General features: G+C 40.5%; 1 protein-coding gene across 1 annotated transcript; it reads left to right on the forward strand.

Moving 5' to 3' along the window:
* The first annotated feature begins 3,479 nt into the window (after nt 1–3,479).
* Nucleotides 3,480–12,246, forward strand: ZSCAN26 (zinc finger and SCAN domain containing 26). Its single transcript, XM_023540248.2, has 3 exons — nt 3,480–4,162; nt 4,882–4,999; nt 10,816–12,246. The coding sequence occupies exons 1-3, from the start codon at nt 4,148–4,150 to the stop codon at nt 11,715–11,717; spliced, it is 1,035 nt and encodes a 344-aa protein (XP_023396016.2). The 5' UTR covers nt 3,480–4,147; the 3' UTR covers nt 11,718–12,246.
* Nucleotides 12,247–13,169: the final 923 nt, after the last annotated feature.

The following is a 13,169-nucleotide window of genomic DNA, read 5'->3' on the forward strand; positions in this document are numbered from 1 at the left end:
AGGGTTTGGCTGAAGCAGATGTGGTGTGTGAGAATAAGAGAGAAGGCAAAGATGAATGCAAGGTTTTTGGCCTGTGGATGGAAGATATTGGTGGAAAGACTGAGGTTTAGCTTTGGGACCTTGTGTAGGTTCTTTAACTTTCTATGTCTCAATTGCCTTCTCTCTACAATGAAGTTAATAGTATCATCTCCATAAGATGTGTGAAGATAAGATGAATTAATATATGTAAAGCATGTAGAACAGTTGCACTGGCTTATTGTTTTTACTATTATTGAAACATGAAGCATGAATGGACATTAATGAGAAGAAAACTGGAAGATTGAAGAGTGTTCCAGGCTGTGTAAGTACCCAGGATCAAGAAAGTATTGCAAGTTTGAGGAACTGAAATTGGTTTATTAGATCATAAGAAAATTTTAAATCATACTAAACGGTTTAAATAGGATCCTAGGGGTAATGGTGAGCCATTAAATGTAGTACACATAGCAGAGGCATAATCATATTTCTGCCTTAGAAAGATCACTCTCTGCAGTGCAGAAAATAGTTTAGTGTGTCAGAAAGGGCAATCACAGTAGTCTGTGTAAGAGAAGATGGTGGAAAAGGAGATGAGAGATATTTAGGCAATAGAATCAATAGAACTTGATTGATCAATGCATGAAATATGACAGGACAGGGGAAAGGTCAGTGTTCTGGCACAAATAAGTGAGTAGATGGATCTTTCCCCAAGAACAGTTTGTCAAATTACTTATTATATGTTGCATTCAATATATATAATTACATCCTAGACATGAACCACCATGCTACACTTTATACTAAACATTTATTTTCTTGCTAATAATCATATCATCACTTTTAGGCCCCGAGGTGGTACAAATGGTTTGCTGGCCTGCTAACCTGAAGATTGGCAGTTCGAACTCAACTGGCTGTACCAGGGAAGAAAAGGCCTGGTGATCTGCTTCTGTTAAATTACAGCCAGGAAAATCCTATGGAGTAGTTCTTGTTTTGTAACACATGGAGTCACCATGAGTTGGAACCAACTCAGTGGCAACTAGCAACCGTAGTCATCACTTTCTTGGACTTTTTCACCTCTACTAAGTTTTTTTTTACTAAGAATAGCAAGATTTGGCTTCTTAATTTTAAGTACGTTTTTTGACAAAGAAAAAAATTTATGAGCTGAGGAATGTTACTATGTATACATCCAATAACAAATACATAGCAGCAATATGCATTTGAAGCCCAGCCAGGCGCAACCACTAATTGAGTGGATCCCTCCCCAACACACACACTGATGCACCCTGCACACTGATTCAAAGGAATGTATCAGAAGCTGGCAGGATGCTAATTCATGGATCCTTAGGGTCGCTCAAGAGTAGTCAAAACCAAGAATGCTAAATCTCCTCCCACGTAACCAAGGGCCTGCTCCAAGGGATGATGGTAGTACCATTCTCTGAGTTCCTTTTTGACGTGTTGAATTTGAGAGGTTTCTGTAGGGTATCAAGGTACCAGATAGCCAAAAGAAAATATAGACCTGGCACTCTTGAGAGATGTGAGTTGAAGAATAAGGAAATATCAGCTTAAAGTGGTAATTGAAGTCACAAACATACCTATTCTCTATATTACCAGGCTCTTTCCACCACCCACACTTAAAAAAATCGACCTCCTTGGCTTTCTGGACACTAGTGTTTTTGTTCTCCTACCTCTCTGGTTGCTCCTCCTCACTTTTCTTACTTACATGTCGGTGTTTCCCAGGGTTCCAGCCCCACGTAGCCTTTTCCTACCCGTAACTACTATCCTGAATGTACCAGGCTTTCCAGTAGCTCTGTACTCAGATTATTCTCTCTGTCTAGAAAACCCTTTCTCCGTTTCTTTGCCTGACTTTCACTTGTCTTTTAAGGCTCAGAAGGACTCATCTCCAGGAATTGGGAATTAGGTGCTTTACCTTTGTGTCCTGCCAGCATTCTCTGCCTGCCTTCATCATGGCACTTTATACACTAAATTGCAATTTCTTATTCACCTAAGTTTTCTTGAGAAGCAGAGAGGTGCTAGAGACTAGGAATTTGTCTTTCATTTCTGGCACATGGTAGACCATCAGTCTACTGTGAAATGAGCTATGAATATCTTTATGTCCTTTAAGTTCTAGTGATTGGATTTAATTAATGTATAAGTAGTTCTGCTTATTTTGGTTTTTTTTACCTCAACTTTTTGAGAATTTTCCTATCTACAGAAAAGCTGAAAGAATAGTACCATTAATACCTATATAGTCCTCATTTAGCAACAATTGTGAATTTCCTGCTGCATTTGTATTCACACGCTCTCTGCACACACACCTTTTTAATGAAATATTTGAAAGTAAGTTTTAGGATGCATCTTCTAAGAATAGGAATATTCTGTTAGCCTCTTTTGCCATGAGACCAGAAGAACTGGATGGTGCCTGGCTACCGTTACTGAACATTTTGATCAAAGATTCTATAGAAGAATCCTGATCAAAAGGGGGGATATGCAGAACAAAATTTCAAATTCTCATAGACTCCAGACTTTGTGGAGTTATGGGGGCTGAATGAACCCCTGAAACTATTGGCCTGAGATAATCTTTAAAACTTAAACCAAAAATATCCCCTGAGGTCTTAAAATCAAATAATAGTTTAGCTTAAGTAGTAAAAAATGTTTGCCTTGAGCATTATGTTCTTTTAAGAATGATCTACATGGGATCAAAGTGACAACAGCAACTCTAAAGATTAGACAGGAACCTTAGGGGAAGTGAGTTTATGTTAATGGAGGAGGAACAACTCCGAAAAGGAGGGTGAGAATGGTTGCACAACTCGAAAAATGTAATCAGTGTCACTGAATTGTATGTGTAGAAACAGTTGAATTAGAGTATGTTTTGGTGTGTATATTCTCAACAACAAAATAAAAATAAATAACATACATATATATATGTATAAATATAAGAATATTCTCTTACATAGTCGTAAAACCATTACCCTACCTGAGAAAATTTATTACCAGGAATCAGCAAACTTTTTGTAAAAAGGGCCAGATAGTAAATTTTTCGACTTTGTGGATCATACCATGTGGATGGAAACTACTCAAATCTGCCGTTGTAATGAAAAAGCAGACATACACAATATGTAAACAAATGGGTATAGCCATGTTCCATTAAAGCTTTCTGTACAAAAACAGGCTTCCAGGGCTGTATTTGGCCTATGGGGCTGTAGTTTGCCTGCCCCATTCTAACATACCATTCTTACTTACATTTCTGTAATTCTTCAAAGAAATATTTTCTCTTTTTTTAATCTAAGAGCCAGTTTTCACAGATTGCATTTAATTGTGTCTCTTCAATCTGGAACAGTACCCTCCCCACACCCTCTTTTTATTTTCATGAAATTCTTTATTTTGAAAAGTCCATGCCTATTATAGAATGAGCTGCATTCTGAATTTATCTGGATGTGTCCTCATTATTAGTTTCATGTTAAATATTTTTAGTAAAAATGCCGCATAGTTGATGTGGCAAATGACATCAGGTTGTCTTGTTGGAGTTACTGAGTTTGATCAGTTGGTTGAGTATGTGACTGCCCAATGTCTCTGTTTTTCCGTTTGTAATTAGTAAGCAACCGGTGTGGTGATATTTTGAGACTGTGAGAATGTCCTGTAGTCGCACTCATTTTACTTGGTGGTTTTAGCAATCATTTGTGATCCTTGACAACTATTTCATCAAGGGCCACAAAATTCTGATTTTATAAATCTATTCCTTCTACGTTAGTTAGCAATCTTCTGTTAAAAAAAAAAAAAAGGGAAACCCTGGTGGCATAGTGGTTAAGAGCTATGGGTGCTAACCCAAAGGTTGGCAGTTCGAATCCACCAGGCGCTCCTCGGAAACTCTATGGGGCAGCTCTGCTCTGTCCTGTAGGGTCGCTCTGAGTCGGAATCGACTCGACGGGATTGGATTTTGTATGTTCCTTTTTTAGGAATGGTTTTGAGGAGAAAAAAAATGGATAGTAGCTATCAGGGATGTATAAAGCCAACAAGGGATATTGCTATTATTATTGTTACTACTACTACTATTTCTGATTAATGTTGTTATACTTTAGGAGTATCCCTGAGGAGACAGTCAAAATAAAGTTTTCCAAAACAGAGCAGTCTGAAGCCGGGAATGGCGACAGTATTGGTGAGTGCTCATTCCCTAGCTTCCCTGAATCTGAAAAAGGGGGACTTTGGGTGGTGACAGTGGATCACTTGTCTACTAAGGAATAAGGATTAAACTGTAAAGAAACATCAAAGGCCTTGGACAGGAGCTGTTGTGCAGAGGATTCAGACAGTTGTGCTATGAAGAGACCACAGGACCTCAAGAGACGTTGAGCCAGCTCTGGGAACTTTGCCATCAGTGGCTGCAGCCCGAGACTCACAGCAAGGAGCTGCAGATCCTGGAACTGCTGGTGCTGGAGCAGTTCCTGACTATCCTGTCTAAGGAGCTCCAGGCCTGGGTGTAGGAGCATCACCTAGAGAGTGGGGAGGACATGGTGGTTATATTGGAGGATTTAGAGCCAGATCTTGGAGAAATAGGACAACAGGTGGGAAGGGTAAGGTGTGGTTTTTTGCAGAAAAGCAGGAATCTAGACCTCTGACCAGAGAGGTAGACATGAGCTCACCAGTGGGAGGAGAATTGCTAAGCTTTAGTTCAGTTTCCTTTCAGTCTGGCTGTTCATTTCTCTTGGTTTCACCTCAGCCTTACCTGTTCTCTACTGGGAGGAAACAGAATGAGCTCCAGGTTCCCCAGTCCATTGTCTTTGCCTTTCTGTGGTTTCTCTTTGTTCTCTTTTCTAACATTGAAGTGTTTTTCTGAACAGCTGTTCCTTCCTAAGCCCACCTGTACCTAACTGTCCCTAGGACTCAGACCGGGCAAAGAAACAGAAAAGGCTTGTGGAGAAGACAGGCCCTCTGAAAACAGTGCGGGAGCAACAGGTCCACCCTGAGTGTGAAGTCCCAAAGCCTGAAAAGGAGAAAGGTAAGAAATAGATAGCATCTTCTTGTGGGTGAGATGTTGTGGGCTGTGTATTTCCTTCTTGAATCCCTGCTCAGCATCCTTGATGTTTGGCTTTTTGTTTTGAGTTAAGTTTGTTGAGGTATAATTTGTTGTTGTTGTCGTTAGGTGCTGTTGAGTCAGCTCCGACTCATAGCGACCCTACCTACAACAGAATGAAACACTGCCCAGTCCCGCACCATCCTCACAGTCGTTGCTATGTTTGTACCTATTATCGCAACCACCGTCAGTCCATCTTAGCGAGGGTCTTAGTCTTTTTTGCTGACTCTCTACCTTATCAAGCATGTTGTCGTTCTCCAGGGACTGGTCCCTCCTGATGACATGTCCAAAGTACATGAGATGAAGTTTCGCCATCCTTACTTCCAACAAGCACTCTGGCTGTACCTCACCCAAAACAGACTTTACTTGTGGTAGTTCATGGTATATTCAGTATTCTTCACAAACACTGTAATTCAAAGGTATCGATTCTTCTGTCATCTTTATCCATAGTCCAGCTTTTGCATGCATATGAGGGGATTGAAAATAGCATCACTTGGGTCAGGCGCAGCTTACTTCTCAAAGTGACATCTTTGTTTTTCAACACTTTAAAGAGGTCTTTTGCAGCAGATTTGTCTAATGCAATATGTTGTTTGATTTCTTGACTGCTGCTTCCATGGGTATTGATTGGAAATCCAAGTAAAATGAAATCCTCAACAACTTCAGTCTTTTCTCCATTTATCATGATGTTGCTTATAGGTCTAGTCGTGAAGATTTTAGTTTTCTTTATGTTGAAGCGTAATCCATAGTGAAGGCTGTATTCTTTGATCTTCATCAGTGAGTGCTTCAAGTCCTCTTAGATTTCAGCAAGCGGGATTGTGTCATCTGCATATCATGGGTTGTTAATGAGTTTTCCACCAATCCTGATGCCACATTCTTCTTCATATACTGCGGCTTCTTGGATTATTTGCTCCGCATATAGGTTAAATAAGCATGGTGAAATAATACAACCCTGACACACACCTTTCCTGATTTTAAACCATGCAGTATCCCCTTGTTTTGTTTGAACAACTGCTTCTTGGTCTATATACAGGTTCCTCATGAGCACAATTAAGTGTTCTGGAATTCCATTTCTTTGCAATGTTATACATAATTTGTTATGATCCACACAGTTGAATGCCCTTGCATATCAATAAAACACAGGTAACGTCTTTCTGATAATCTCTGCTTTCAGCCAAGATCTGTCTGACATCAGCAGTGATATCCCTTGTTCCACATCCTCTTCTGAATTTGGCTTGAATTTCTGTCAGTTCCCTGTGGATATGTTACTGCAACCATTTTTGAATTATCTTTAGCAAAATTTTACTTGCGTGTGATAATAATGACATTGTTTGATAATTTCCGAATTCTGTTGGCTCCCTTTTCTTTGAAATGGGCACAAATATGGATCTCTTCTAGTCGGTTGCCCAGGTAGCTGTTTTCCAAATTTCTTGGCATAGACAAGTGAGCACCTCCAGTGCTGCATGTTTGTTGAAACGTCTCTGTTGGTATTCTGTCAATTCCTGGAGGCTTTTTTTTTTGCCAGTGCCTCTAGTGCAGTTTGGACTTCTTCCTTCAGTACCATCAATTCTTGATCATATGTGTAATGGATTGAATTATGTCCCCCTAAAAATGTGTGTATCAGTTTGACTGGACCATGATTCTCAGTTTTGTGTGGTTGCCTCTATTTTGTGATTGTAATTTTATGTTAAAAAGGATTAGGGTGGGATCATAACACTTACCGAGGTCACATCCCTGATTCAATACAAAGGGAGTTTCCCTGGGGTATGGCCTGCACCACCTTTTATCTCTCAAGAGATAAAAAGGAAAGGTAAGCGAGCAGACTGGGACCTCATACCACCAAGAAAGCAATGCCAGGAGCAGAACGTGTCCTTTGGACCCAGGGTCTCTGCGCAGAGAAGCTGCTAGTCTGGGGGAAGATTGATGAGAAGGCCGACAGAGAGAGAAAGCCTTCCCCTGGAGCTGACGCCCTGAATTTGGACTTTTAGCCTACTTTACTTTACTTCTCTTTGTTAAAGCCATCCACTTGTGGTATTTCTATTATAACAGTACTAGATAACAAAGACAATATACTACCTTCTGAAATGGTTGAATGTTGACCAGCCCTTTTTGGTTCAGTGACTGTGTATTCCTTCCATCTTCTTTTGATGCTTCCTGCATCATTCAATATTTTGCCCATAGAATCCTTCAGAATTGCAACTCGAGGCTTGAAATTTTTCTTCTCTTCTTTCAACTTGAGAACTGTTAAGCGTGTTCTGTTTTGGCTTTCTAACTCCAGTCTTTGCACATTTCATTATAATACTTTATTTTGGCTTCTCAAGCCACCCTTTTGAAATCTTCTGTTTAACTCTTTTACTTCGTCATTTCTTCCATTTGCTTTAGCTACTCTACGTTCAAGAGCAAGTTTCAGAGTTTCTTCTGACTTCCACTTTGGTCTTTTCTTTCTTTCCTGTCTTTTTAATGAGCTTTTGTTTTCTCAATGTATTATGTCCTTGCTATCATCTCAAACTTGTCTGGTCTTTGGTCATTAGTGTTCATTGTGTCAAATCTATTCTTGAGATGGCTTCCAAAATCAGGCAGGATATACTCAAGGTCATATTTTGGTTCACGTGGGCCTGTTTTAATTTTCTTCAGCTTCAACTTGATGGTCTATTCTGCAGTTGGCCCCTGGCCTTATTCTGACTGATGATATTGAGCTTTTCTGTCGAATCTTTCCACAGATACAGTTGATTTAATGCCTGTGTTTTCCATCCAGTGAGGTCCACGTGTATAGTTGCTATTTATGTTGTTGGAAAAAAGTATTTGCAATTAATAAGTCATTGGTCTTGCAAAATTCTGTCATGTGGTCTCTGGCGTCATTTCTGTTGCCAAGGCCATATTTTCCAACTACTGACCCTTCTTTTTTTCTGACTTTCACATCCCATTCACTAGTAATTATCAATGCATCTTGAATGCATGTTTGACCAATTTCAGACTGCAGAAATTGGTAAAAATCTTCAGTTTCCTCATTTTTGGCATTAGCGGTTGGTTCGTAAATTTGAATAATAACTGTATTAACTGGTCTCCATTGTAGGTGTATGGATATTATCTTATCACTGACAGTGTTGTAGTTCTGGATAGATCTTGAAATGTTCTTTTTGCTGATGAACGAGACACCATTCCACTTCATTTTGTCATTCCCGGCATAGTAGGCCGTATGATTGTCTGATTCAGAATTGCCAATTCCAGTCCATTTCAGCTCACTGATGTCTAGAATATCAGTCTTTATGTGTTCCATTTCATTTTTTGTTGATTTCTAATTTTCATAGATTCAAACTTGGTACAACCACATTTTGATTATTAGTGGATGTTTGCAGCTGTTTCTTCTCATTTTGAGCCTTGTCACATTCAGCAAATGAAGGTCCTGAAAGCTTGACTCTGTCTGTGTCATTAAGGTTGGCTCTTAGGAGGCAGCTCTTCCCCAGTCATCTTTTCAGTGCCTTCCAACTTGAGGGTCTCATCTTCTGGCACTATATCGGACAGTGTTCCGCTGCTACTCATAAAGTTTTCCCTGGCCAATTTTTTCAGAAGTAGACCTCCAGGTCCTTCTTCCTAGTCTGTCTTAGTCTGGAAGCTCAGCTGAAACCTGTCCATCATGGGTGACCCTGCTGGCATTTGAAATACCGGTGGCATAGCTTCTAGTATCATAGCAACACACAAGCCACCACAGTACAATAAACTGACAGACGCAAGGTAGAGGTATAATTTACGTACAGTAAAATTTATCCTTTTTTAAGTGTGCAGGTCAGTAAATGAGTTTTCACAAATGTGAAACAATTACAGTTGAGTAATTACCACTACATTGAAGATATAGAAGGTTTTCATCATCCCAAACATTTCTCTTTTACTCTTCCCTTTGTGTTTTTATTTCACTGTCCTGTCCAGACTTTCACCTTGCTCTTCTCCCCCATACTGTAGAGATGAATAATAAAAAAAAAAAGTAGTGCTGGTTTCCCATCCAAGGCAAAGAATCCCAGCCACCTGCTTCATTATTCATTTTTTTTTTTTTTCCCCTTTAAATTGTACATGGCGACTGTGTTTTATTTCTAAATGTCAGTTTGGGTTATTATTTTGCTCTACTACATCTTTTTTATCATTGAAATTCCTGTTTCCAGTTTTCTGTCCCTTAAATTTTTCTTTTCCTCTTTCCAGACTGATGGAAGCCCCGCTTCTCTTTTTTGCTTTAGTGTTGTCTTAGTACTCCCATTGAGGTTGTTACCTCCTGTTCACTCTTGATCATTTAAACACAAATTCAGTAATGTTGCTCTCCTGCTTAAAGCCTTTCATTGAGCTGGATAATTTTATTCTTTCTACTTTTTGGGGATGTTTGAAAATTTTTATAATAAAAAATAAAACGTAAAAATAAGGGGGAAAAGGAAAAAAACCGGTTACCTTCAGTGACTCCTGATTGCCGTTAACAAAAGTATCACATGGCCTGGTCTGGTATCTGCTGACTTCTCAGCCTCATGTTCACTATGGTGACCAACTCGTTGAGACTTTTAGCACTGAAAGTCGCATCTCCCGGGGAAACCCCTCAGTCCCAGGCAAACTGGGACAGTCACCCTGTGTCCCCCCAGCTCACGCTGTATATTGCCATCATGCTGAACTATATTCCCTTTCTTATTTGCCCCTTGCTGTTTTTCTCTCCTCAGCCTCTCCTGCCTTGTTTCCTCTGTCTGGATTACTTTATCATCACTCTCCCTCACTAATTTCTATTTATCCTTCAGTACATATTTTCGATATCATTTCCTCTATCATTCCTTAAGTCCCCCTAGTCTGGGTTAGTTTCTTTGTCTATGTTCCTTGAGACTCAAGATTTTTCTGATCATAGAGGTGATCACATTATTTTATAGGTGCTGTTTTATGGACTAAAAGGATAGGGACTTAATTTTGTTTCCTAAATCTGCTATAGTCCCTGGCCTAGAGTAAATAATAAATGTGTGTTTGATGAAGGAATGATTATATATGTAAAGCCATCCCTTACCTACTAGCTACTTCCCTGTTCAATTTCTGAGTCTTCTTCAAAGATGACCTTCTTCTGGAAGCCTTCTGAATAAAGTAGCTGAAAGAGAGGGACTTACCTTTTCTGAATAGCCTTGCAGAAATGGATTTATGCTATGTAATCAGTGGTTAATGTATATCTTAAATACAAGGTGAATGTAATGACAGTATATTCTTGAAAATATTTCTTATCCTCTAGATCTGCTAAAACCCAGAGGGGTTAAGTTACCTTTCTAAGATTATGCAGCTAGTCAGTGACCACATTGGCACTATGTCTACATTTCTTTATTTTTAAAGTGCTACCTCTCTGTCATCCTTTCTTATTGACCCTAGAGTCCTTAATTGACCTATCTTATCTACTGTCCATGTGACAAACCATTTTCAAGAATGTATAACTGTATCATTTAGGATGGTTTGTTTGCGTGCTAGCTTCTATGTGTGTCCATGTGTCTGTATATCTCATGATAAAATTAAAACTATATAAAATAAGTGCCTTCCCACCACAATGCTGTATCCCTTCTCCAAAGGCAGCCACTGGTAATAATTTCTTGTGTATCATGCATATATATATTCCATACATACACAAGCATATACAAACTTTGCTTTGCACACATGCTTGATTTAAAATTTTTCCTCATAGTTGCAGATTTCTTTCCCCAAGCATCAAATAACACGTGACTGGTGGTATATATTTAATGTTTCAGATGAGGAGACGAGGACTGAGAATGGGAAGCTGATCACTGAGACAGACTCTTGCGGAGAAGTGAAATCATCTGGGAAAATACCTGAACCCGTACAGGCTTGTTATGAGTACTCTAACTTGGAAAGGCAGCAGGCAAAGCCCAAGGAGAAACCTGACTATAAATGTTCAGAACGTGGAGATGGATTTGTTCAGCCCTCAGACCTAATAAAACAGGAGAGTGTGCACATGGGAGAAAAACTCTATGAGTCTGAAGTGTGTCAGAGTTCTAGTCTTACAGGACATCAGAAAATTTGCTCTAGAGAGAAAAGTCATCAGTGTCACGAGTGTGGGAAAGCTTTTCAGAGGAGTTCGCACCTTGTCAGACATCAGAAAATCCATCTTGGTGAGAAGCCTTATCAATGCAAGGAGTGTGGAAAAGTCTTTAGTCAGAATGCAGGCCTTTTGGAACATCTCAGAATCCATACTGGAGAGAAACCTTATCTATGTATCCATTGTGGAAAGAACTTTAGGCGCAGTTCTCACCTTAATAGACACCAGAGAATTCACAGTCAGGAGGAGCCCTGTGAGTGCAAGGAATGTGGAAAAACTTTTAGTCAGGCCCTGCTCCTCACCCACCATCAGAGAATCCACAGTCACTCGAAAAGTCATCAGTGTAACGAGTGTGGGAAAGCCTTCAGTTTGACCTCGGACCTTATTCGACATCACAGGATTCACACTGGAGAAAAACCTTTCAAGTGTAATGTATGCCAGAAAGCATTCCGACTAAACTCACACCTTGCTCAACATGTGAGAATCCACAATGAAGAAAAACCCTATGAGTGTAATGAGTGTGGAGAAGCCTTTAGGCAGAGGTCAGGCCTTTTCCAACATCAGAGATATCACCACAAAAATAAACTGGCTTGATAAGGTAACTTCTCCTTATAGAAGATCAGAGAGGGATATGCTGACAACCAAAGAGCTCTTTGGGAAAAGTCTCTATCTAGCCAACTCTGGCATGAGAGAATTCTTGGGGGGTCAAGTTGGATGCTGCTTGCCTTCCATTCGCTCTCATTTTAATTTCTTCTCCTTTGTTTTCCTTGAAGTCAGCTTTGGACCACAATGTAACCTGACCTTATGAATGCCAGTAAATTTCCATTCTTCAGAAAAGACTGCCTTAAACTGGCCCAAGCCAGATTTGGCCCACCTCGCATGTGCAGAAGGGCCAGCTGTGATCTTTGGTTAACTTCAACAGAAGACGCAGCAACACTGGAATGAATCAGAAGGGAAATCATCACCCAGACCCCATTCTGAAGCGAGAGGTCCAACAAGAACCACGTCACCTCCTGTTTCCTGACCACCATAATTCCTGCAATGTCTTCCTTTCCCTCCCTAGTACACCTGTGCGGCCGCCATCTTCCTACCCAAATCATACATAAGCCCTGCTTTCCCATAGCTGAGGGAGTCAGATCTGAGGAACTTCCTCCCAGCTCCTTGCTGTGTGCATTGCAATAAAGTTACTTTCTCTTTCTTGAAGGCCAGTGTCTAGATTATTGGCAGGTCTGAGCACACCAGACAGAACCCATCCTCTAGGGTTAGGCAACAATTTTTGGCATCTAGCTTGGGCTCAGAGGGTCACACAAACCCTCTTGTGGAGCCTGGCACCCCCCTCGACTACGAGCAGAACCACGACTGGCCCTTAGTATACATCCAGTCTGTTGTTCAGAAGGATTGGGTGGGTCTTCTAACTGCGACCAAGGTGGCAACCAGCCCAGAGCGTTTTTACTTTGAGAATTAGAAAGTAACTCAGATATGGACATCCACTAGGCAAGGGCCATTAAAATTCTCTTTTTAAGTGTAAGTGCTTGGAATTGGTGACTGGGAGTATCTGGAGGATTGAAAATAGGACTGAGACATCCCCATTAAGGGTAACTGAAGCACTGCTAAGAATTCTCATTACTTGCTCCGCCACTATGCCCAAGCCGACGGCAGAGAATGGGCATCATAGTTTCTGGTTGACCACAGTCCAGGTTTTGGTTTTGGTTCTGGTTCTGAGGTAGGGAGGTATCTGGAGAATTGAAAGCAGGACTAAGACATCGTCATTAAGCGGAATTGAAACCCTGCTAAGACATCTTTGTTACTTACCCTGCCACTCCCCCTAGCTGATGGCAGAGAACAGGCATACTAGTTTCTGGTTGACCTTGGTCAGGTTCAGGTTCTGGTTCTGGTCATGAGTGAGAGTGTGTGTGTGAGTGAGAGAGATGGGGAGCTAACCTAGTGTTCTCCCTAAGGTTGCATACTTAAAAATTGGTCTTCCTAACGCTGCCTGGCCTGGGTACCAGTTAGAGTTTGCAAAAGAGAGGGAAAATGGGATGAAAT

This window comes from Loxodonta africana, chromosome 1 (assembly GCF_030014295.1).
Source record: "Loxodonta africana isolate mLoxAfr1 chromosome 1, mLoxAfr1.hap2, whole genome shotgun sequence".
NCBI classification, from domain to species: Eukaryota; Metazoa; Chordata; class Mammalia; order Proboscidea; family Elephantidae; genus Loxodonta; species Loxodonta africana.